General features: G+C 31.8%; 1 protein-coding gene across 5 annotated transcripts in view; it reads right to left on the bottom strand.

The window, feature by feature from the left end:
* The window catches only part of NOVA1 (NOVA alternative splicing regulator 1), a 129,670-nt gene that overhangs the window by 3,023 nt on the left and 99,478 nt on the right, over nucleotides 1-27,169 (bottom strand). For 4 of the 5 annotated variants that reach the window (XM_048949333.1, XM_048949338.1, XM_048949336.1 and 1 more), the window contains 2 exons: nucleotides 20,797-20,868; nucleotides 1-48 (listed from right to left, as the gene is read on the bottom strand). The exon at nucleotides 1-48 is cut by the window's left edge and continues 3,023 nt beyond it. In XM_048949333.1, coding sequence (XP_048805290.1) covers nucleotides 1-48; nucleotides 20,797-20,868 — 120 coding nt within the window. The remainder of the gene's footprint in view (nucleotides 49-20,796; nucleotides 20,869-27,169) is intronic. The other variant, XM_048949334.1, reaches the window with a different exon arrangement.

Genomic DNA, 27,169 nt, shown 5'->3' on the forward strand with positions numbered 1-27,169 from the left:
CTTCCCTATTATCAGACCTGCTGTGCTGTTGGGAACTATAATCTTTACCTGTAATTAAAAAAAATATATATAAATAATACTTCTGCTTTGCGCATGAACACTATAATATTTTGCTACCCTATAAAAGGAAGGAAAAAATGAAGCAAATTAGTTAATATGCTTTTAAAAGAAAAGATTAAAAAAATAAAATGAAATACAGCTTATCAGGTTTTTTTAATGCTCTGCATCTCTTTCAAATGTACAATACGAAGAATTAAAAGAATAACAGGAAAACTATTAACTGTTCTATATAATATACCGCTTTCAGCACAGTACATTTCAGATAAAAGATTAAACAAATGCAGGTATTATTCTCACATGAAAAGATTATCATAGATTGTGTCAACGTGAGTGTTCTCATCTGATTCCTCTCTTTCCAGGCTAATGTTGCAAACCAAATTATAAGACAAAATGTGTTTCACATTAATTACCTTCCCTTAAAAGATCTATAATAATGTAGTAATAATTAAAAAACAAAAACAAAAACAAAAAAACAAACACTTGGTGAAAGCAAGTTTAGCATACTGTGGACAGATAAAATGGTTCATCTTGAATTGGCATGACCTTGATTGTTGAACCCATTACCCATATCAGAATACAAAAGTTCAGGATGTTGTACACCTTACTGTTACCCAGCCTGTGAAGATGAAGAACAGTAGGAGAGTGTATCTAAATGTTGAAGACTTTGAAAATAAAAAATATGGTGCTTGTCCCTCTTAAAAAGTTTACCCAAATATCTTCAAACAAAGGGGATCTCCTGTTAATCCTAACCTTCCTCCTATTTAAACAAGTTTCATTAATGTCAACAAATTTATTCCTCACTGATTTATTGCTGTGAGTGAAGAATGACCCCCATGATAAAAATTCAGTGCTTATGCATATTATACTTAGCTGTTTTTTTTTTTCAATATATATTCACAAATTAGTGTTACAATTTTAATTTTTAAGGTACCATCTGATCCATAATAGTGAATTAATATGAAGTTTTACCTTTACAAAAGTATGTTTTCAGGATTGATAACTACTGATAGCCATTCATCCAGGTTTTGTGGAGTCTGTATGTACGAATAACACTTAAAAATTTGTCAGTCTTATCACCAAAATGCCATCTAAAATCTCAGCAACAAGCCAATTAAAAATACAACCAAAAATGCATTAGTAACATTCTTGTGTTACTTCATTACAAATTCAAGCTTGTTATGAAATCAAGCTAATCAGAAATAAAAATGCATGCCCTAGAATTTTTTCTAATCTTATCCATTTTAGATATTTCCAGTTGTTATGACAGTATCAAAATCAAGTCTTTGAAAGTCCAGTATACTCTGAAGCTAAAAAACATTTGTATGTTCCACTTACATAGTAAGTACCTTAAAAAATTAAACATACCATTTTGCATTTGCAAAAAAATTAGGCCATCCATGAGCTACATAATCCTATATAAAACATCTCAGAGTTTGTGAATATGCATTTTTAAGTAAGGCCATTTTAAAGTGCAGCTCAACATATTAGGTGATTTTGAGATGCCCTTTCTTTCAACTTTCCTATTAGCAAAACAAAGCCACAATTTTTATAACCAGGATGTATGATCTAGAGACAAAATTAAGAAATGGATAAATATAATGAATGTTGATATTTTTATCAAGTATATAGTTTAACTGACTCATTTGACTTAGGACATATTAACAATTCAGAGATTCTGACAACTGTAACTTGCCAGATCCTGCTTGGTTTTGTAAGTAACATGCAAAGTTGTGATTAAAGTTAGGCTTAAGTGCTTATGTATGCGCAGAAGAAGAATGTAAAAACATAAGAAGGTATGAAAACAAATAATGGATTCAGAAAAAAAGTAAGAACAAAATCCATATTCGTAACAAAATCAGAAAAAACTACCCGAAATCTTTCATGGATCTTTGATTTCTGAAGCTGGGAATGTGAATCCAGTTGAGAGGTTTGAGAGAGTTCAAGTTAATGCCTTATTTGTCAGAGTTCTGAAGGTGTTGTTTACTTTTTTATTTATTTATTTTTACTTTTATGATATCTATGTAATGAGTACTCTAATAATCATTTTTGCACTTCAAGCAAAGTCATACTTTAAAATTTTTGTGAAAAACTGGACTGAACCACCGCAGATGTATTATTTGCAACTATTTAAATGTTTCTGATATTAAAGTTAGTAAAAAAAAAACCCAAACTTTATATTGAATTTCAACTTTAAGTTGTATAAAAATATCCTTAAAGATCCAAAACATCTTCCAAGCAATAACAAAGAAATTAAAAACAAAACAAAGCAAATAACAAAACAAAAACAAAGAAACCAACTATTTCCTAAGGACTATATGCCATTAATTTCCATTTCAAAAAAGTCTGCAACTGCTGTTTCAATCTCAATCTCAGCAGAAATCTGAAATCTGACGCTGGAACTGGTCTGACTAGATTTCGCGACACCATCAGTGCAAAGCTCTGGAGACAGATAGTCTCATAACCAGATATATAATTACAGAAGTAAACTGAGTACTTAACTTTAGGACAGCATTGTAGGACACACAATACCATAGCTACATATGTTATATATATGAAAATCTAGATCACCGTAATATGGCTGGGATTACTCTAAAAGACTGGTGTAGCCCAACATTATGACTGTTTAATTCAGATATAAAATGAAGGAAAAACTCTTTATGCAAAAGAATAATAATAAAGGTTTACTCAATAAGAAATTACCACTTTATGGCTTGACATCAACAAACTTCATTTAGTTAATCGCTAAAAGCTTTGATTGACCAACAGAATTATCTGCCTACTTTTAGAGAAGATGCAGACTGATATCCTTCCCTATACCCACCCACAGCCTTCTTGAAATTTTTTGCTATTCAGACTATGTTGCATTTTGGAAAATAAATCTTGCCTTCACTGGATGTAAACAATCATTTTTTGTTCTGCTTCTGAGAAATAGAAACTCTAAATTACTATTCTAGAAACATCAGACTGTGTTTATTTTAGCTAGCAACACTTTTAAACTTCTTTACTGTAAGAATACACCGCTAATATGCTTTCAAATATAAACATGATGAGAGTGGATGTTACACCAATTAACATACACTACAACTTTTAAAAATTTACAGGTATCTAAAAATTAAATAATATGGACAACATCTATTTTATACTAAGACATGACAAAATATATTACAATTAAAATTCATTTTTAACAGAATAGAAAAGCAAAATTATGCATTTAGCTGAAAACAGTAAGTAAGATCCTGCTCTTGCTGAAATAAGTGTCAGCATTTGCATTATGTTGAAGCATCCAAACACAAAGTACTGGTATTTGTAACAATTTCTTGAAAAATATAATTTGAAAATTGAGATAATTATTTTAAAAAGCGAAACATACTTAGAATTTTTACTTAGGTCATATCAATCTTGATAATGATTCATTATTTTCCATCTGTTTCCTGTATTAACTTGAATTTCCATGGTTTGCATATTGGAATATCAATTCTTTATGGCAAAAACTGATTGTGTTGCATAAAATACCAGTAACAAACAATCATGTTCATAGTCCCAACTCCTATTATTCAAATAAATTGAAAAGCTAAGATCTATTTGATTTAGTTATCTGTACCACCATGAGTACATTAATACTGTACTCCCTTGTCTAGCAGGTAAATCAGGAAGTATTCTTGCTTTCTTTTAATATATAAAAAGTTCAGAATGTGATTTGGATACAGAAATGAATAATCCCAACAGCATCCAAATTAAGTGCTCTGAGTATGCAGGAAGGTTAGGTTTCAATAGGTTCATGTATGATCCTGGCTATATTGAAATTTATGTTGCAAAAACGAGACAAAGTAGCCAAAACAGTAATACCAAGTTTGAAATGCATAAGTGAAATGCTTTTTTTTTTGTTTGTTTTGTTGTTTGTTTTTTCAAATGCTGTGAGGTGGGGTGTAGGGCTAGAAGGAACTCAGCCTTCATCTCACACTAAACAGATTTTAGAAAAATAATTGTAATCATAACAATTGCTTATTCACAAAGCAAATTAATTACTTCCACTGGCATCACCATAATCCTTTCTGCGTTATTCTAAGTAATATCAAAATCAGGCTCCAAATTTAATACTTCTCCTGGAAAAGGGATTGAACAATACAAAGTAATTTCACTGCAGTGTTTTCACTAACATTGCTGTCTTTAAAAATCCTTGACAGAAGCACAACAGTCCAAGAAGCTGTGGTGCTGCTGAATGGCTCAAACCTGAGAGCAGTTTACTGCTTTCAGTTCACACTGAAGTTAGCAAAGATATGATGAAATTGAGCCCTTAGAGGAAGATGGTTGGTACTTGATGGATCACAATCCTTATGTCCTGAGAAAACAATTCAAGTTGCTCTAACTCACCATTTCACACTGCAAAACTCCTAGACTCCTGAACTGTGCATCAGCTAATTCCTTAATCCTTCTTCTTTTACTGACAGCCCACTTGCATAACACCCTGTTACACATGTCCCTGACATTGCAAGTCCTCTGATTTACTGAACTAAAAGTCCTCACTCCTGAGTGCTGAATACCAATTGTTCAGAGATCATTCTATGCCACTTCTCATTCCTTCCCTTACACTGCAAAGAGATAATCCATGCAAAGCAGCAACAACTGTGTATCCACACACACAAAAAATCTTTCTGGTGAGCAGAACTATCACCAAACCTGCTTTAATATCCACACTAAAACCTCATGTCCCTTCTCCCCTGTTCCTCTCAAACAAACATTTCCAAGTGCCTACAGCGAGTTCCCCATACTCTGTATTTCTTCTGTTTACCACCTTAGTCTGAAGACATGTAAATTGGTTACATTCTCTCTTCTCACAGCCTATGGAGGGGTGAAGGCAACTACAAAAAGATTCTGTGAAGAAGACTAATTGGATTACTGGAAGAAATGAGATGCTACTTTGTACCTTAGTGCAATGCACATCTTTATTCTAGTTAGTGTTCTTGAGATTTTCTTCTCATCACAATAAGTAAATATACTTACAATATTTTCTGCATATGTTTTACCTGTGATTACTGCAAGATAACTTTAATTTTTTAAATTTCTCTAATTGCTTCTTTTTAGTATTCCTGTCTTCATAACTACTATTTCTTCCAAGTCCATTTAAATTAATCACAGAATCACAGAATTACAGGAGTTGGAAAGGATCTCAACAGATTATTGACTCCAACTGCTGAAGCAGGCTCCCTACAGCAGGTCACATAGGTAGGCATCCAGATGGGTCGTGAATATCTCCATAGACGGAGACTCCACAACCTTTCTGGTCTAGCTGTTCCAGTGCTCCAGCACCTGTACCATATAGAAGTTCTTACTCATGTCTGTATGGAACTTCCTAAGTTCAAGTTTGAAACCATTACTCCTCATCCTATTGCTATGCATCACTGAGAAGAGCCTGACCTCATCCATTTGCCTCCCACCTCCTTTTAGATATTTATAAACATTTATCAGATCCCCTCTCAGTATTCTTTACTCCAGGCTGACCAGATGTAGGTTACTTAGTCTTTCCACATATAGTAGATGCTCCAGGTCCTTAATCATCTTTGTGGCCCTCAGAAGGATTCATTCTAGGAGATCTCTCACTTTTTTGAACAGGGAAGCCCAGAACTGAAAACAGTGTTCTAAAAGTGTCCTCACCAGGACAGAGTAGAAGGGGAAAGATCATCTCCCTTGATCTACTGGCCACACTCTTTTTTAATGCATCCCAGGACACCATTGACTTTCTTGGCCACAAGAGCACACTGCTGACTCATGGACAACCTGTCTTCCACAAGAACACGCAGGTCTTTCTCCACAGGGGTCCTCTCCAGTAGAGGATCCCCTAACCTATACTGATGCATGTAGCTATTCCTCCTCAGGTGCAAGACTCTACCCTTGCCCTTGTTGATCCCCATCAGGTTCTTCCCTGCCCAACACTCTAGTCTGTACAGTTCACACTGATGGGTAGCACAGCCTTCTGGTGTGTCAGACACTCCTCCCAGCTCTACACCATCAGCAACATTTGCTGAGGGTGGACTCCACCCCTTCATCTAGCTTACTGATGAAGATATTGAACAAGACCAGAAACAGCACTGACCCTTGGGGAACACCAGTAGTTAAAGGCCTCCAACCAGACTCTTCACTGCTGATGACCACCCTCTGAGCTCTGCCACTCAGCTACTTCTCAATCCACTTTAATGTCCAATCATCTATCCCACGCTTCCTAAGTTTCATAACAAGGATGTTGTGGGAGATGGTGTCCAATGCCTTGCTGAAGTCAAGGTACACAGCACTCACTGCTCTCCTCTCATCTACTCAGCCAGTGATGACATCACAGAAGGCTACCATATAAGGCTACTTTGAAAGAAACATTTACTGCAGGCAAGATAGGTCCTACCCATGTTAAAAACATACAAGATCTCTAAAAACTTAGAAAGCTAGAAAACAGAGCAAAGGGATAATCTAAAATCTGTATTTGTATCTGCCCTAAACTGGAGCAGGAATTTGGACTGTCTGATTCCCTCTCTACTGTTCATCACCAGTGTTAAATTTGTGAGCTGCAGTGCTCATGGTATTACTTTAGTCCTAGTTACTATCATATAATATAAAAGTAATTTCAGCTTAAACACTCAGAATTATTTACATTTATAATCAAAATGCTTACCACTGAACAAAACTGGAGAAAGATTTAGTACACGAAAGAATATTACACTTCATTTATTTTGCAAACATTTTTGCTTTATCTTAAATTGGGAACATTTTAAAATTAGTATGTTACAGTAAACCTTGGCTCTTTGTTGTAACAAAAAAGTATTTTTCAATTCTCTTAGATACAATGTAACTACATTGCTGCCCACTTCAAAATAGAGCCATGAAGATTTCTACTAAATATCTAATTTGGAATGCAAACAACTCACTGCAAGGAATTAGAAAATCATGTTTAAACACACAAAAAATTATCTGGCTTCTGCTTTAGTTGCTATTCTCTCACGGTTAGGCTCTAACACATAAGTGGAAAGGCTACTTTCTCTAAACAGCAATTTCTACCAAATTGGTGCATATGCAAGTTCTATATGCAGTGAATAAATATTAGAACTGATGTTTATACAGGCGGTTAATTTTATGAGATTATCTAGATCAGTAGGAACTATTAAAAATTTACATACAAAGTTTCTTACATCTCATGAAAACAAATTCTGGAAGTATTTGAATGGAAGAAACCCAATTTTCTATGATTCTACGAATTTTCTCGAAAATAAATTCTCTATGATGCATGGTTTTAATAACACAGAGAAGGAACTTCTATTTTTTTTTTTTTTTTTTTTTCAGTATAGCATGAAAACAACTCTTCGTATTTCATGCATTAATATTTCATAAGTTTCAAATTACATCTGTACGGAAGTGCAATGTATTTTGAGTAGTTTCATTTATACTTTCCACATTGTTATAATTAAAAAAAAAAAAAGAAAAAAAAAAAAAGAAAAAGATGGTTTCATACTGAATTATACAAGAGCATAAATAATAAATTTTTACTCAATTGCACAGTATGACAAAGACACAGAAAATAAGATATATATATTGTTCAGATGAAGCATCTTTTGAGATGACAGAGAGCAGGTTTACTAACTACTCTGTCCAGTAATGTTTGAATTACACTTTCAGTGGCAGAATGTTAACCGTATTCTGTAGCTAAAATTAAAATAGATGCATTTCTCCCCTAAAATCTTCCTGTGATTTCTTTTGCTGTATTTTTCTCTCCTATTCATTTTGTGGTATTCTGCGAACACCTGCTATAATTCCATAACATACAAGAATGAACAGAATGGTAATTTTGGAAGCTTTTAACTGAAAGACATAATGTAATTATAATGTAACATCATTATCAGAATTGCTGAAAAAACACTTCTCAGTATAAAATAATCTACAAAAAAAAAAAAAAAAAAAAAAAAAAAAAAGTAGATAAGTGCACATTCTTTTAAAAACAAATCCGTATCTCTGATGGCATGAAGAAAACTCGTACTGTTTTGCATTAAACAAGATCTATCCTAAAAACTGATAAAACCCACTCCAGATTCCTGAAGGAATTGATTTTCATGACTGAACTTGGGGTACAGGTGATGTTTTCTTTCTTACACTTTCCCACTCACAAAAACTATAGATGTTACCATGGTTTCTCAAGTTCATTAACTTTTTGTTTAAAGAGGCACTGTGGATTGCTTTCTTCAAAAATCTTCACACAAAAGAAGATAAGTACATAAACGACAAGGACTTTTCTACCCTTCTCAAGAGAATCCCAAAAAGGCTGTATCCATTAGATTCACACGCACTCCTCAGTACCACAGCAGTCATAAACTTGTTATGAATAATATTCCATATTTTATCTGGGCACCTTTCTCTTCATGAAAGCAAATACTTGGAGAAATCCTGTTTCAACCATACATAAAATCTGACAAGACATTAATAGCAAATCTTGAAGTTAAGTTTGATGGTCCATATGCAGAAACACTTAAGAATTAATTCCCCATTGACTTCAAGGAGATTTAAGCTACCAAATTTTTCTATGGTTGTGTATCTGTAAGTCTAAGACAAACTTAAGTGTCTTAACTATTAATATGTACGGCTTTAGCTGCAACAGAAATTTTCAACATAAGTATGCAATGTCAAACCTCCTGTTTACTCATTTTATCTAACAGTGACAAAGTTTTATTATAAGCTTTGATAAACAAGAAAGCATATCATTTTGTGCTTTGAAAAGAAAACAAAAACAAAAAAACCTCCAAAAAATCCATCCACAAAATTACATATTGTATTATCTACTGTAGTTATTTCATTTAATTCAATTTCAATAGAAATATTCAAAGCAGACTTGCTATTTGCTGTGGCACAATTCACTGAAGCTGATTGAAAATTGAAAGCAGGGCAAAGCTTAAAAATAGATCTTAGAAATTAACACTAATTGTCTGACATTGCTGACCAGATTCTCAAATTAATTTAGGATTTAAATCCAAATTTAAAATCAAAATCACATTCCAAGATTTGAGGTAAGAATAGTGAAAATCAATTTATGAAAGCAGCATTTAAAATTAATCTTTCCATTGTACTATACTAGACAAAATGTAAGGATGCTAGCACTTCTAAGCCACTTTCAGGTCACCTTCATCAAACCTGATTTTTAAAAAGTATGCTACACATTCATTCAAAAATTCAGAAAACTTAGGTTTTCAACACTATACCATCTGCAGGGGTCTTCTTTTTTTCAAAACTATGAAAATACCATGCTCCAGCAGAATCACTTCAATTCTACGACATGAAAAAGAAGTAGTCATAGAGACTCCTAAATGCTTATTTAGCCATTGCAATGCTGTAAAACATGATTTGTAATTACATGAAATAAATCCCTAATCACCTGAAAATGACTAATATGCATATTTCTAAATAAATTTTTATACTACACTTTTACATATGAGTCCATAATACTTGGTGACTTTTGGCAAAACAGTCCTATCACTTTCAGTATCTAGCCAACAGTTTAAGCAGATTCAGAGAACACAGAAGCCACATATTCAGCAGTGCCTTTTTAAATCATTTGCTCACAATTCAACCGATTCTAAGGAACAATAAGGAAAAAAAAGAGCAAGCAAATGAGTCCATATGGAAAGAATACAAATATTATTACTCTATACAGCCAAAGTAAACGAAACCATCCCTACTATTTGTTGTATCTTAGAATCTCAGAGCTGCAATAATGTCAGACGTGAGTGTGCTCATACATATAAACAAACAGAAGCCTTTTGCATTACAACACTGTGGAAGAAAAGAACAGTTTGTTACAATTTCTACCCTTAACAGTATGAATGAATATACAAAGTATGGCTTTCACCTAGGTGAAATCTGTTCTATTCAGTCTATAGTTACGTATACAGACTTAAGAAAAGACAGGACACTTTTAATGATATATCCTGACCTAACTTTGCACCAGTTTTGCACATGCTTTTTTCTTATAGGTAACAAAGTTGTAAAATGAGATGAAAAATAAATCTTATAGCATTCCCACACAATGTGCAAGAATGGAATGATAAATTACTTGCTGCATCTGTAACAAATGTTGCAAATACCATCCAATGTAAATGACATAAAACTACCATACCTAAATGAACACCTTTACTTACATTTTCATGGGCCATAAAATAAAATAATGATAAACTCTAACATATCTGTTTACAGTATTCTTAATTAAGATCCTGATGTAACTATCGATTCTTAGAAAAAGAAAGAAGGGGAGGTATGAATTAAAGTCATGGTAGACACCCCATAAATGTCTCAGCTCAGTGAAAATAGGAGGCTCTCTGATCTGCAGAATGTTCTGTCTAGTTTCACTGTTTTTCACAGTGAAAGGACTGAAAAATGGCAAGAAATTCAGCCTAGGCAAAACGCATCTGGCCTTCCTAGATGCACAATTTTTTGTGGCATTAACGGCCAGATCCCACTCATTTTACACCTAGCTTTGCAACTAGCAGCAGAGGCTTGATCCCTTCTGTACTATTGAGTAACTACTAAAATAATGATTTTGTATAGCAAGAACTAGTCAATGAATTTCTCAGGAAGGCAATCTCAAATATGTCATTTGAGAATTGCTTTCAAATGAGAAAGGAAGCAAAGAAGATTAAACATTAAAACATTATTTAAATAATCATATTTCTCTAGGTCATAAAAATACTATTTACCAGAAACTTTTATTACAAAAAGAACAGTTTCATTACTGTACTACTACAGTAGTGCATAGCCTTGTAATACCGATAGTCTTCTGACAAATTACTATAGAACTTTTGTCTCAGAGGCTGATGCTATATCTTTGACAAGGATCAGAGACAGAACAGAATCATATCAAGCTGTTAGTCTAAGGAAATATATCAATACCTGCAGATAAGTTAAGTACTGGTTTAGAACTTAACATTCAGCCCAGTAATTCTGTGTGTATATGACTAATTTACGTGTACACATACATTCTGATTTACCTCTTACAGACTCTCAATTAAACATTATTAACCAAGACAGGCACTGGGGAAGCAGGGACTATTGTTGGGAAAGAAGAAGAAAGAGAAAAAGAATAGTGGAATAAATGGAGGAAATGAATTAACAATAATTTGAGTAAATAGAAACAACAATCGATACGTGCTAAGATAAACCAGTTAAGTCAACCTAGCTTACCAATAAAAGCTATAAATTCAAGAAACAATTGAGTCTAGAATTGCATTGTGAAGATCCTGGAGTCACACTAGTATTTGGCTCAGTGAGGAAAATTGCATACATTTATTATTATACCACATATTTGCACAGAATATTGTCTCCATACATTCATGCTCTTGGCTGTATTTCTCCTACAATAAAAATCTGTGGAGCCAAATATCAGTAAAGACATATCTTTTAAATAAGAAATTAAACTCAAAAGTAATTAACAACTTTTGAGAATCAATAATGCATTACAAAAGTGAGGCACGAGCAACACTTGAATACAGATAACTTATGAATGTTCTTAATTTTGTCTAGTTAATGTAAATATCCACATGGCCAAAAAAAAAAAAAAAAAAAAAAAAAAAGTTCCTAAACAAAATGAAGTGTTAAGGCACAAATGTCATATAGAGCTGTACTTATGTGTAAACATTACACATTTATGTATACACATTACATGAGTGCAATTATATGTGCATTAGCTTTGAAAAGTATTCTATTAAGAATAAGTTGGGAGTAGCATAATCATATTTTGGATTTACAACTTTTTTTAACTCTTTAAAGATACACTGAGAAAGTACTTGCATTTACTATTGCCTCAGTTACTATGAAAAATATACACATATTCTTCAGTTTCCATGGATTACAATTTTTTTTTTTAATTTTCAAAAAAACCTACCAGCAAATATAAATTAAAAAAAAACTCGAAAATCAAAGTGAAAAAAGTAAACATACTTACTAACCACTTTTGATATTGTAAGACTTTAAAAATATTTTATCATCTCAGTATATATAAAGCTACACACAATTACTTGTTATTAATGCACTGTGGATTATTATTGCCAGAAATTTGTTTTACTTTATTATTTTCAATGGTAAAAAAAAAAAAAGACTTAAAATTAAAATATTCCTTTATTCCTTATTACTACTTTTAAAATCAAATATTTTTTGTGATATTAAAAACAGTGATTTTGCTGAGATGTCCCAATTGACAGTTGTTATCCTATTATTTGACTTTTTGTATTTTTCTGTCCATCAAAATATAATTCAGACAGGTCAAAAATAAAGGTTTTCTGTGATAGTAGTGTATTTAGAAGGATAAACCATACTACATGTAATAGAAATGTAAACAAATACATGGCTTGTGAATTAAAAAATTCTCATCATTAATATATTATTTTCAAGTAATTATATTTTAGTTTGAATAAAATAATTGAACAGTACATACAGTATGGAGTACAATAAGATTTATGAAATATCTATTGCCGTAATAATATTTGTAACTTTATAGATGTTATATAACTAAAGTTTTGTAACTAGATTCCTTATAATACACTTAACAGGAAGATATATTTACACTAATATATATTTTAATAAAATATGCACAACTTAATTAAATTCTTAAATTTAAATTTCCAAACGTAACTTTCATCCCATTCAGGGATCCTTATTACTCTCATTCACATGTGTTGCTATTAATATAAGCCAGGTATAACTTACACTTAGAAATGGCATGAAGACAAATATCAGTAATGTTTGTCAGTACACATACTGCACACAGCCAATTAGACTTCACTGTAAGTGTTCAAGTGAAGTGTAGCATAAATTCCTAATTAATTTTGACATAAATTAAGTATAAGTGAACTATAGCCTTAAAATTTATTTAAGAAAGAGCTAATTTTTAGAACAGAGTGAGATAGTACTAGTTTTGGACAACACGCAGTTAGTTTATTAAGCATTTTAAATGTAATACCAAAGTCTTCAAATATCTGTACATCTTTAAAAGTGATTTCTTGTTTTTGCATCACTAAATTATACATAAGCACTCTTATGTAACTGTATTTTGTTTCAGTACTTATCACTAAAGAATGTCATTATTCATTGTTCAGTCTATTCCATAAATAAATTTTATTCCATAAAACATCTACTTCTAAAAGGAGCTTAAATGGACACTACATTTCAGTGTCTCATGGGTAAGAAGCAGCTGTTAATTTACCGTCAAAGTTATTTCAATTACTAAGAATAAAATGCAATTGATTAAAATATTCTCACTGCATTTATTATTTTGGTTAAGTGAAATATAAAAATAACCATTATGAGGTGGGATGCATGGATATCGTGTATCAGGTTAGTAGAAATGTGAAATAAGTCAAGCTGCAGTTTAGTAAATAAACATTTTTAAAAATACTTTACTAATCCCATCCAAACATTTATCCTCCAATGCCAAGTGAAAGAATAGTTTGTCGTGTAGAAGTTTATAATTGCTGAATAATGTAAGAAAAAGGAAGAGGACAGAAATACTGTCATCGGCAAACTGCATTTGCTGTACTGTCATTTAAGAAGGAAGCAAATGAAAAAGAACCAACCGCCAATGCCCAAGTCTACTAAACATTGAAATTAAAATTTACATCACTGGGATATAAAAGAACACTGGACTCATCCCTGGGCATTTCTAAGGAAGCTTATGATAGTCCATGGTCACCATTTTCTACTGCTCTACTATTTGCAAGCTTAGAACAATTGAGGAAGTTACTAACTCTACATTTACTAACAGGAAACTGGAAACCTAATTTGCTAAAAGAGGCAAAAGAAGCAAGCATGAAAAGAATTACAATCAAAAAACTATGGGAAAACACTGCTTCTGAATAAGATGAGGTTGCATACTGTTTTGACTGCAGGGTAAAACACATTAAAAGGTATTGACTACCTGAAATTTGACATGCTATGCTACGGATAAAGGCCTCAAGAGATGCACCTTATCCTCTGTAAGAGAAAAAAAATTCCATCACTTACTCCTTGTAGCACAATATATCAACAAGATTGTTTTTATGATTTGTACACAAAATTTTTTTTTTTTTTCATTTATACCAGGAAGACACCCTACTTCCATTCATGGGTTTATCTCACATATATCTACGACTCTCACTGCCTGCTGAATTCTTGAAACATGCAAAAGGCAGATTCTATCTGCAAGAAAGTGCAGTGCATTGCTGTAATATTCCTACAAACAAGTTGGGAAAATGATGTTTTAGATAGCACAAATAAAAAATTTACTATTGCATATTCGATACAGGACCTTATTTTCATGCAGAGACTTCATAATAGTGCTAGACCTAACACTGTCTACTTATCTCTGAGATATCAAAAAAATGTGGTATTGACTTTTCCATTCCGTACTCCATGCTGTCCAGTATCTGTCATGGTGTGACAATAAGCTTTGTAATCTCAACTTCTCTTTCTGCATTCTTATGCAATTCTTGATCATATAAATTCTGAACTCCGTAAGAGCTGCTAGGATTTACAGGAATGCGATTGGCAGATAATTAAAGACATTCAATGAGTAATATTGACATAATGAGTAATATGTCAACAATGTTGAGAGTCTTAGCCATGAGAAAGCAACATTTTTCTTCAGGTGTCATGAATCCTTTTAAAAACACTTTCTCTACAGTCAGAAAGGAAAAGTGAACAGTGAACCCTAAACTCCCTCAGTGGAAGAGAGTATTAGGAAAGGAATCAAGTAAATCAATATAAAAAAATATGAACACTACTAATTACCTATGCAGTTGTCCAAAGGGGAAAATACAGAACAGGCAAAGAAAAAAAATACTGATTTACATATAAGATTTTTAAAAATTACTTCAAAACTTTATAGTATCTAAAACTGTTTTAATCCATAAGTATTTAATTAGACATTGCTAGCAAAAGCTCTGATCTCAGATACTGCAAAACAGTGTGAAAAAGTGGCCCAAGAACAAGAGAAATATGATAAAAGTCCTGTATTAATCTGAGAATCAGAAAAAAATGACAACAGTCTTCTATGGATATAGGTTAATTCCACTTTTGGCAATGAAATGAAAAGTTTCAGCTGAACAGAAGCAGGAAATGTTACCTCTGAGGCACTCAAACCTCTACTGGAGTCTTCTCACTTCAACAAGGGAATAGGTCTCCCTAGCACTTTCTCAAACATTACTCATTACTTGCTATCCACAGTGTGCCATAGTCAACATATGATCCAAAAAGGAACTGTCACCTTATGAAACAAAAAGTTCACTTTACAGAGATATGAATTTACAATCCACAATAAATCTATAAATCTAGAATGTTAACAGATATTTCACGCTGCAAAGACAAGTGTTTATCCAACTACTGTAGGCACGTTCATTTAATACTGTTAAGATACTCAATGCTGAATGGAGAGTCAAAATTATTAGTGGGTCAGCCTACAAAAGAACACCAAGTACTGAGTAGCAGCTAAGTTCAGATGTTGATGTTCTTGCTGAAATGTACTCAGAAAAATATCCTATTTCGAGAAATTCTGTGAAGAATTTTTCTGTTGGTAACAAAAATATACCATAGGTTTGGGATCCAGAAAAAGTCAGTAAAACCTATGTAAATTACAGAACATATCGCTTGTCTCTATTCCCTTAGACATTGTGATGAGGTTTATACAGTTATTACCAAAGCTACTTGTAAATAAAAAATGGTCTGGTACCATAATCAGAAGAATATGTTCATTATTCACGATATTTGTGTTTTCCAATGAATTTCTAAACTTTAGAATCCAGTGCAATAAATTCTTCCATGATGTGCCCCTATAAAACACTCCCTATTAGATGACATCTCTTACAAAAAGTATATTACTTTTGTGAGTGGAAACCAGATTCCATGTAAATAAAATGATTATACTTATCAATGATCAATCCACAGATTGAAAATAGTTAAATTACTATTTGTATTTTCTCACTGTGAACTACCATAGAACTTATTTTTGACAACCCTATTACGCTATGGACAGCTCGGTACAGCACCTTTCATAAAAATGCTAAATAACTTCTTATTAACTGTGCTTTTAAATACATGGTACTGAGGTCTGGAAAATCAAATGATACATCCAGCATCAGTCAAACTCTGAGACCTAAAAATGAAACAGATGTTTTCAATATCACTGTAAGAAATGACATCAAAATAAAAGGATTAGAATGATTAGATAAATATTCAAGTTAAAATATCAGAGACAATGTACCTTGGATAACTTTCACATCAAATTATCATAAGTAAATAGAGATAGTATCCAGATAGCCTATGAGAGCTAGCTAGTATCCTGAAATCATACTTAAAATTATCTATTTGCATTTCAAGATTAACACACTGAGAGTTTTAGTTTCGTATAAATATTTTATACTATTGTTCAAAGCCCACATCCTTGATTAAAAATAATGTTTTCTTTCTTATTTCTTCTTCATCTGCTACAACAAAACAGATATTAAACGAGATGAATTTATAAATCCTTTAAAAGCCATGTGTCCTGTACTTGCTCAGTCCAATACTGAACAAAGATTTAGAAGTATTTTTTATCACAGATACTGCTGGCAGCAGATGAAATAGATATACTCCAAAAAAATTATAAATCTTGAATAAGTCTTTGCAATGTACAAAATGATAAAATAGTTCCAGATGAAAAATATAGATTACAATTTAAAAATATGTAAACAGCCAGAGACAAAATAGTGCATTAAAAAAATTAAAAAGTTTATAGTAAGTTCGTGAAACAAATTCTGGAATAAGCACATTAGTGAGTTTAAGTTGGTCTAAGCTGTAAGGGAAGGAGAGAATAGCTGTACCCATCCTTCTCTTATCTTTAAGTACTAACATCAGTTTTGGCCTTTTACTTTTTGACAGCCAGCAGTTAAGCTGTATCAATCTCATGGAAAAGGGGAGGACTGAAGAAGAAACCATGTAAGGGTTCGCAATTGCACTTACAAGTGTACATGAAATAGATACAAAATTTAGCCTCAGATCATTTGCGTTTACCTCTAAAATAAGTAAAACAATATGTAAACACTTTTATTAAAGAAACACCTAATTTCATTTAAAATAATTTTTGTCATCTGCACCTTTCCGAGGTAGCAAAGAAGGAAAAGCAAGCATGACGTTCATGGTACTATTTACCAATTATGAAAGGAAATTCCCATCTGAAGTGTATTGTGGAAAAGTAAAATTGATTTCTTCCTTCAGGTAAACAAAAGTAATGCTATATTCTGCCAATTTCAGGGGTGCTAGAAGAACAGTTTCATGTTGTAGTCACACATGAATGTTTTCTTATAAAAAAAAAGGCTGTCATGAGAGGGTAATGCTGAAGTTCTTGGTCTATAAGTACACAAAAAGATTCAAGTTGTTCTTTTCAGTGACATGTACAGAGGAGAAAAAAAACACAACCCTCTATTTGAAATGCATTCTGGGTATTCTTAATTCTATTTCATCAATTGTTCTTCCTTACTGAGAGTTTCCAATGCATTACTTTATATTGTGGACAAATGTCCAAGAAAGTACTGAAAAAATAAATTAGACTTTGCAACAATAATATTGACAGATACATATTTTCCTGGAACAAAACCAAAGAAAAATATTCTCCATGCACAGGTTTCTGCTGTACTAATGGGAATTCAGCATAGCACAACATGACAGATCTGAAGAGAGTTTTATTCCAGTATAAATGGCTAATATAGAGATTACCATCCTCTTGAGGATGATACAACATGCAGTTTTATGATCACTGAATTTTTCAAAATAAAAAGAAGAAAACAAAAATTGAAAAAAAATTGAAATTGCCCTAAAAGGGAATTATGAATTTATCCAAATAGAGGCAAATCAAGTAATTAAAAGGAAGATGTAATATAAGCTGGATTTCCTGCCTAGTGTCCTCTGACTTCTCCTGACAGAACTGTCTTCTCTTGTGGTAAATACTTGCCTAGGAATTGCTCTGTCCTCTATGCAAACCCTGTCAGAAGAAAACAACTGCTGTACAGTGGGAAGGATCACATCATTATGTAAGCTCATCTACATGCATCCTCAACAAGTCTCTAAATGCAATGACTCATAGGGAGTGCTCCAACTCAGTTAAAATCTTACGCTAACAGCAAACAATTTCTACCAGCACTAAGCCTTAGTAAAATGTTGCTTAATCACCTTTGTTAATTTTTAATATAAAATATGGTCTTGTCATGATTGAAATATTATAGAAAATTGAATGATCTTAAGTCTGATATGCTATTACACACAGAGCTGTGCTGTGAATTTATCTTCCACCTTAACACTAAATTCCCTGAATTCGATTCAGTTAAATAAGCTCTTTCATATTGTCTTTATATAACAATTTATTAGAAAATCCACACCCAAGCAGTTATTTTCTATTAAGAATCATCATACCTAGCCATAGATTAAAACAAATTTGTTTTGTTCTCTCTTAGTCTCCTATTGGTTACTTACTTGACTACTGACAGGTTTTAGATTACCGTGTTGGAACCTATTTTCATGTCACAGCCGCAGTGCAGATACTTGTGACATACTGGTGCTGAATACTAATCACTACTACAGTCTAGGAACAATTGCCAGCTACATCACTTATCACAAGCATGAACAGAAAAGCCTTAATTGCCTTATCATGTGCTTTGTGCTTGCTGCTGAAATGGTTAGAAACCACTAGGAAATGAAAGCTTGAAAGCTGGGATAAAATAATTAAAAACCTGTAAAGATTTCTAGGGTTAATGATAAATGCATTTCCAAAAGCCACTTAAAGAATGTATTACTCTTTTTCATTTATACAATTTTAATGCAGCTCAAAAGAGGTCTTGGTTATTTCTATGAAAATGGAACTGAATATGAGTCAGGGATAAAATGCATTAGCAGATGTAAGGTGGGATACAGGCACTATACAAAGCATATACTTTTCTCTTAGTTTGGATATTCCAGCTGTATCACTTGATAACATTCTCATAGAACAATTTTTGGTAAAGATTTATATTTTTTAGCTATTAAAAGACATTTAAGTTTAATATGATACACAGTAGATTTGATTATTCAAAATTCATAGAACAGATGTAAAGTAGATACCTCTCTGATACTAATAAAAAAGCCAAACAGTATTTTCTGTTAAATAGAAGAACATGAACATATTATTTAATTCTCTCAGTAATGATCATCAGGGTAGAGTCATATTAAAAAAAAAAAAAAAAAAAAAAAAAAAGGTAAAAGAGCAAAAAAATAGAAAGAACACTTTTTAAAAAGATGTATTTGTTCAACGTTTTCAAAACCTTCTAATTAAAATACACAAAACAATAACATTAAGAGGGAGAGAATAAAGACTGTTCATAAAATAACCCATAGTTGTTGGCAAAGATTTTATATTTGTCAGTTAAAGATGATGGAGCCAAACAACTATCGCTGGAATGGAAGCAGTCTGATGAAGAAAGCTTTCATATTGAAGTGAAGGATATCATAACATACAGTGTTCTTATAATTCTTCTATCTGTATTGTTTCTCTCTAAATTTCATTACTCTCTGCATTAGATGTCTCTTTCAACAGCTGCATACATGTTGATCAAAAATATGACATATTGCTTTAATATGCCTTGTCCTGTTATATGTAAAATTATTCATACAGACAAAAAGTTCTAAACAGTTCATAAAATATCAGAGAATCAATAATTAGTATCAATGTTAACTTCAAGAGGGAAATAACTTGTTTTGAAGAAAATTTTTCTGGAAAACTAATTTGTGCAAGGTCTGATAGAAGCACTCAGCTAACTTAAACGGAAGCTGTGTTTAAAAAACTGTTAGCATTAATTGAATATTATTTGAACACCAAATATGTTAAACTTAACAGCACATTAAAAAAAACTGAATAAGATATTTATTAAGCATGAATCAGTTCTAAATAGAATAGTATGAAGCAACTTTAACAATTTTCATAAAAAAGGAAGATACACAACCATGATGATTTGTGGACATAATGAAGCAAGACGTGGCTGTTGTTTTTTTCGCGGTTAAAAGAGATATAAATGAGTGTAATTAAAATTGCACTAGAATTACATTTTACACTTTTTAAAAACTAGATGTGAATTAAAATTAATTAGATGTATTTGAGATGTTTTAAAGTGACTTAATTTTACTTCATTCTAAGTCAAGATATTTTCACTTAAGATCTTTTATTACACAAAACAATAATTAAACATACTTAAACAATGTCCTTATGTTACTGTCCACAAACATATTTGAAAATTCTTGAAATCAGTAAGTAAATAAAATCTAAAATCTACTGCCAGGCTGATATACATCCAATTAAGTATGGTTTATGGGTAACTCCACTGTAATTTATCCAGGAAGTAAATACGTGTGTGCATATATACATAAACATACCAAGACTTACTCTGTCTACAGAAATACCAGTATGCATCCTTACTATTTATTAACGAAATTTTAAAAATAATACTATTTTACAAGATTTATATAAAAAAAAAATTGTTTTTATCTGAGATCTTAGAGAAGACAAAACAAAAGAAAAAAAAAGATTTCCATTCAATTTACGAAATTCTAATAAGAGTTAGATATCTATGGTTATGGGTGTACACATGTGAATGAACGAATAAATCCTTAACCCACCATATCTTTTTCTCCAGTTTGCAAGCTGTCACCCGTGAAAAGTATGGTGTAGATGGTAGGATGATACTGTACCTGATTGGCTCTGGAGGTGGTCATGGGATCAGATGGAGAGGACTTGGTGGTAGTTGGGGAAGATGGCAATGTCTGGGAACAAAGCAGTTCAGGAGCAAATCAACCTTTACAAGCCTTAGACTGAACAGTTAAAAAATAAATAAACCAACAAAAGTAACATAACTACAAAATTAAAATGAATAAAAAATGCCTAAGACAAAATCTTTCTCCTACTCATTGGAACTTAATGGAATTTAAAGTCAATTGGATAAATAATGCACGTAAATATGCATGCTTATGCATGTAAAAAGAAATTCATGACTTGAAATCAAGATGGTGAACTCACATAAATACTGAAAAATATGCCAGCCACATGAGGAATATATTCTTTCCTCTCTCTTTCTCTTAAGGAAAATGAAAACCAGAAAACACAAATTCCAGCAAGTTCAATGAGCACACTAAAAACAATTATCAGCCTACAAGCAAACAGGGCCAGTGTTTGAAAGAAAGTACTGAAATTTACTTTGGCACCTTATAATGCACCATTCTATTGCACGGACTATAGCCAGCAAACTGTGTTCCATACCTTAAAACAATTACACTGAAGCTACGAGCTTTCAGCAATGTAGTAATTACTAAAATATTAATTGATCATTTTTAATTGAGAGGCGTGTGAAAAAATGTAAACAACAATCTCATGATGGATGAGCATGCAACTAATACCTTCACAACAAATTGCTACAATATATTTATCATTAGTGTTAACGATCCTTTAATTGAGCAAAAGTTAATAACGTATCATCAGCCTGCGTTCAAAATAAACACAAAAAAGAATTAGGAGTCATATTTATTGATAATGTTTTCTAAATAATATACATACGCTTAACATTAATTCTTCAACATACCAAAAAAGCACTGCTCTGCTTAAAACTTTATACAAGTATCTCTTTTTAATGTATTAGATCCTGACAGAGGAACTCTTTTCTTTTAATAGATGTTATGAAAACTTCAAATTCCCACTTCCAAAATATAACATACAATACTTGTTCAAAGCATGTATTTTTGACATTTTTATAATATATAAATGATAGAAAATATTCCAAATTACACTATTTTTACTTTAGGAAGTAAAATGTTAAAATGCTGTACAACACAATGCATCATATGGACAAACAATCACTAACCAAAACTATTGAGAAATAGAAGCAAAATTTCACATTTTCAGCAGTTCTGTTACTTACAATCATCGACAGTCCCTCATAAAATAGGTATACATAATTTTTCACTAAAACTCAATGCATATGAAAAGCTGGAACACTGTGAATGCATAAAGTTATGTGTATTAGAAAAATAAGGGCTTGTACATATGCACACACAAATATTTTGTCTGCATGTTAAGCAATACGAAGATCCATCTTTTCATAGTTTGTACATAGTCAAGCAGCCAAAATAGGAACAAAAAAAATATAAAGAAACAGATCCTTATTTTTGTTTCCAACTTGTAGTTTACAATATAAAACAATAAAAATAAAAACAAGATACATACAGATTCAGCATCAATTGGGACTTCCTCAAGAAGCTTAAGTAAAAAATACTGCTATGTATGAAGTACTACAAATAAATGCCTGGAAAAGTGTTGTTGATCAGAAGATAGTATATACTTGTGAAAATCAAGACAATTAAAAAGGATTCCCCCATGTCTTTGTACACAGAACATGGGTTCATTTGCAAGCAGTTAGTTATTTTAGAAAAAGAAGTGTCAAATTACACAATAGTAAAGGGCCAGAAATTTGTAATCACAGAAGCATACTTTGATTTTTGAGATCACGCAGCGTATCTGCACTGATTTTCATCATTTAAGCTCAAACTGAGATGAAAAAAGGAAAGGGGGGGGGGAAAAAAGGAAAAAAAATTGAAAGAGAATGGAAGACTGTAACTCTCCTATTTTTGGTTTTAATTACAACTTAATATTAAACTTTCATCCTGAATTAGAATACATATATAGATATACACATACATATATTTTACAATTCTCCAGGAAAAAAAAAACAAAACAAAAACAAACCCAAACAAACAAAGAAACAACAACAACAACAACAAAAAAGCAAGAAACAAAACGTACCACCAAGAAACAGAAAATATACTTTGACTAAAATATTTCATACACATAGCAATTTGTGTGATCATCATCCATTGCTCCTTAGGGCATACAGCAGTGTAACCACTGTTATTATGGTACACTATGCTAATTGAAGGAAAAAATAGGCTGATAAAATGAACTTTCTTCACTGGTGTTTCTACATCTACATCTAACTACAGGATGAAAACACATGTAGTGCTTCAACACTGAATAATGGCCTAACTGCCGATAATACTAGGACTGTGTGAAATTGAAGGCATTTTATTTTTCCTTTAATATTAATCTTGTTAAAGAATAAAAAAGTATGGCAGCAAAGAAAAGAGAGTGCTCATATTCAGTTCAGGTGAATACTGAGCTACAACATTCATTAAGTTGATGTATTTCACTATTTCATTTTAGCAAAAGCGTGTTTAAAATACAACAGAATAAAAGATAAAAGCATTGAAAAGTGAAACAATTATATTAACAAACAAGAATAAAGTAACAACATAGACTTTTTTTTCCAAGTTCACATACTGGTGATAAAATATAAATATTAGTAGTACGTATTATTATTTTCTAAACTGGGGTGTTTGTGTTTGAGGTTTAATCTCTATTACTTTGTTTTATATTTAGAGATATATGTATGTAAGAGACACATATGTATCTAGAAATACATATATTAAAAAAAACTTGACAGACTTTTGTAAAATTTCATCTCTTTTCATGCTTCTTCTTTATAATTCTGGAGAAACACTAAATACCAGTTATCTATTAATTCCTTCAATATTGAAATAACAAAATGAGATTTCTGGAGAAAAAAAAAAAAAAAAAAAAAGGAAAGAAAAAAGTAAAAAAGGAATAAAAGAAACACATCATTTGGAAATTGTTTTGAATTTCCGTTGTCTGATTTGTAACATATGAATACATCCAGTTGCCTTGCAAGAGCTTTTAAGCAAAATTAATTCTTAAAAAAAAAAAACAAAACTTGGACAGAGCTCAATAATTCTGATTTATTACAGAGTAAAATATATTTAAAAAATTTGGCAAGCGTTTTTGTATTAGGCAAGCACTTTAATTTAGTAATTATTAGGCTTGTGGGAATGAGTTGTATAAATTCACGTAACAGAGTTTTTGAGACTGAAACATTTGTAGTGTAATTGAAGCTCTCCTGAAATCACACCTTCCCAGGTAGCAGGCAAGTCACAATTCCTACTGAATACCACTTTTAAGAATCTTGCAGTTTTGTTCTGTTTTCCTTCCTTAAAGATTTTGCATAAGTTATGTGAGCAAACAAATAGAAGACAATATTTACAGAGAAGAAAATGCTTTTTCTTTGTCTGTTTTTTACTTTTTTCCCCCTCTCTTTTATAAACCTTTAGAAGAGATTTTAAGTAATAAAAAATTTTGAAGTAAAATTGAGTTGTATTTGAGTTCTCGTATTTTCCAAGTTCAAGAAAATACTTCTTCCTTGTTTTTCTCATTAAAAATGCTCTCAGGCTTTACAATATACTAAAGGGTGCAGAAAGATGGCCACAGCATGACATTTGGATGCTTTGTACTTTTAGCTCGCAAAATGAAGACACATTTGCATCACAGAAATACAGAATATGTACACTAAAACTGCATGGTGTTCCAGAAGGCTTACTGAGACCTCTTTCCTGTAACTCTGTCAACTGTCTAATTAAGATCAACGTATAAATGACAAAGGTCACATCTTTATATATATATAAATATATATATACATATATACACACACAAACTAAGAAAAGATAAATATTGTACTGAGACTGTTAATTTAATTCTCGATATCTATCCGTGTATTTAGTACACACACGGGTAGAAGGAAAGGGCAGAAAATGAAATATTTAGAAATAAGGTTAGAGACACGAAAGTATAAGACAAAAAAAAAAACAAAAAAAACACATTTAAATGTGAAGATGAAAGTGCATTTACAGTTAACCACTTTCTATTTTCCCACTATAGAGCTTGCTAAACAATCTTGGTCATAACATTATTCATATTACAGCGTTATTATTACCAATCTAATAGTGCATTTCAGTCTTGAATATAAACGTTCGTGCTGGTAGATCAAATTAATTTAATGGGAATATTAATTTGCTTAAGCCAATATTTTAATACATTTTAAAGATAAGATGGTATCCTTTTTGGAATATTATAAAATAGTTGAATACCTTCTGCAGCTAGAATAAGGAAAAAAAAAGATCTGAAAATTCCTGTAACACTGTACAACACATAAGACTGACTTAATAAGCTAGTAAATAGCAGCAAAGAGGAGCCTATCTCAGACTCCTTCTTTAGCTAAATACAGTAAATTTTCTTTTCCACCTTCTGTGAATTTTTAAAACTTAAAACTTTACAAAATGATTTTCATCTGAGTAACAACTGTATAAGTAACACATTTTAAAAATGCATTTTTAAAAAAGAAATTACTGAGAACTGCTAAGTTATTTTCAAACAAGACTGTAAAAGGGCTACTTTGATAACTTAAGGGATCTAACATTACTTGCTACCTTTTCTACAAGGACCAAATAAAAACCATTCAGATTGATATTTCGTGCTCTTTGCATTTGTTTTTTCTTTTGTGAAAAAGAATATCTAGAGCATAGAACAGGACAGAAAGTAAGTTAGCATATGCAGATAAAATGCTTGCTTACAGGTATGTATAAGGTAATTTCTGTGTGTTTATACACTCTTCAGGGTATCTCATTGAAACAGGAAACAAGTTGTGGTAAGTCTGATGTGAAAGAGAGCTTATCTCATATTTTGCCTTTATTGTACAATAAGGGTGAATGAGCATAAAGCAAACTAGCAGGTGCTATTTGGATCATCAGAGCAATTCCTGGATGGAGTGTGTGATTTACGATGAAGATTACAGTAAGGTGGACAAAGAAGGACTTTCTTTTCTCAAAACTTGTCACAGTAACACAGAACTAATGTAAGATGTGGTGTTATGTAGAAATACCAGAAAATTCAAGTAGTTAACCAAACACAGGTAACGTGGATCACAAAACTTTGAGAACTAAAGGAAAAAAAAATAATCACCTTTTGATTCTGGGCTACTTTGAGATTTAGAAAAGTACGATCAAAACTGCAAAGCCTTAGAAAGCTCAAGATAATGAGAACTTCTGCAATGCTAAATACTACTGTTCATTCTCCTAAAGCAATCTTCTTTCTTCATTCCCCTTTTGAAGCACATACAAGAGCTAACCATCAGCAATTAATGGAACAATGAGTTTAAAAAGCATTTTTATACACATATGATGATTACACTGAACACTGGTGAAATGAAACAAAATTAAAATATCATAAAATAGTGATCTAGCAGCAGAAGTCAAGTGCACATGAGGGATAAAACACTGTAAGTTTTTTTTGTGGGACTAGGAATTGGAATGCTGAACTTTTGCCATGGGACCTAATACAAATGACTGTCTCTCTAGTATAGGACAAATTACTTTTGTTCATCCTGATGACTTGTAAACACACCTGCATAACATATAATTCATGGTTAAGAATGGTAATTGATGCCATTCTTCACTGGTATTCAAACCTGAGAAAGGTTTATGAGAAATTATTGAAAAGATTAAGAGACAGTGATTTACAAAACAGCTTATATTTATTATTATCCCCAAATGAAAAATGTGGAGTTTTCTTATAGTCTGCATGTTAATAAGGTTGCCCTAGGTGATACACTCTTTCAGAAGCAGATGCTAAAAGAAGAAAAGCTCATCACATGGGAGAGGCATTTTAAGAAACCTCTTAAATCTATTAAAGCTCTAATTTGACCAACTCATATCCAAAGCATAAAAATATATATATATATTAAATCCTCTATTTTAACCAACATATTCTGATGTGTACTCTTAAAGTCAGGTTCTATTTGAGCACTTAAAAGATAAGCTTTTCACTAAATCTGGTGAGTGGTCCAATATATTTTGTTGTTGATCAGAATTTCTGAAGTAATCCTATTCAAGTAGTTCTTTTTACTGGAAGAAAAAGTATGTACAAATCTGAGTTCAGATACTGAATTTTATACATTTTAAGTATAATATCTGGGAATGTGATTAATGAATGGAACAAAAGTTAAACAATCTACAAGAAGTTACTTCTCTACTGAAAAAGTTGAAATAAAAATATTAATTGGAAGTTCTATATGTGAAAGCTTTAGTCCAGATTTTCAAGGAAGAACCTTTGTTGACGTTGTGATAACTAAAGACTTCACAGAATCAATCAGGTTGGAAGGGATCTCAGAAG

The sequence above is a fragment of the Lagopus muta genome, chromosome 6 (assembly GCF_023343835.1).
Source record: "Lagopus muta isolate bLagMut1 chromosome 6, bLagMut1 primary, whole genome shotgun sequence".
In the NCBI taxonomy this organism is placed as follows: Eukaryota; Metazoa; Chordata; class Aves; order Galliformes; family Phasianidae; genus Lagopus; species Lagopus muta.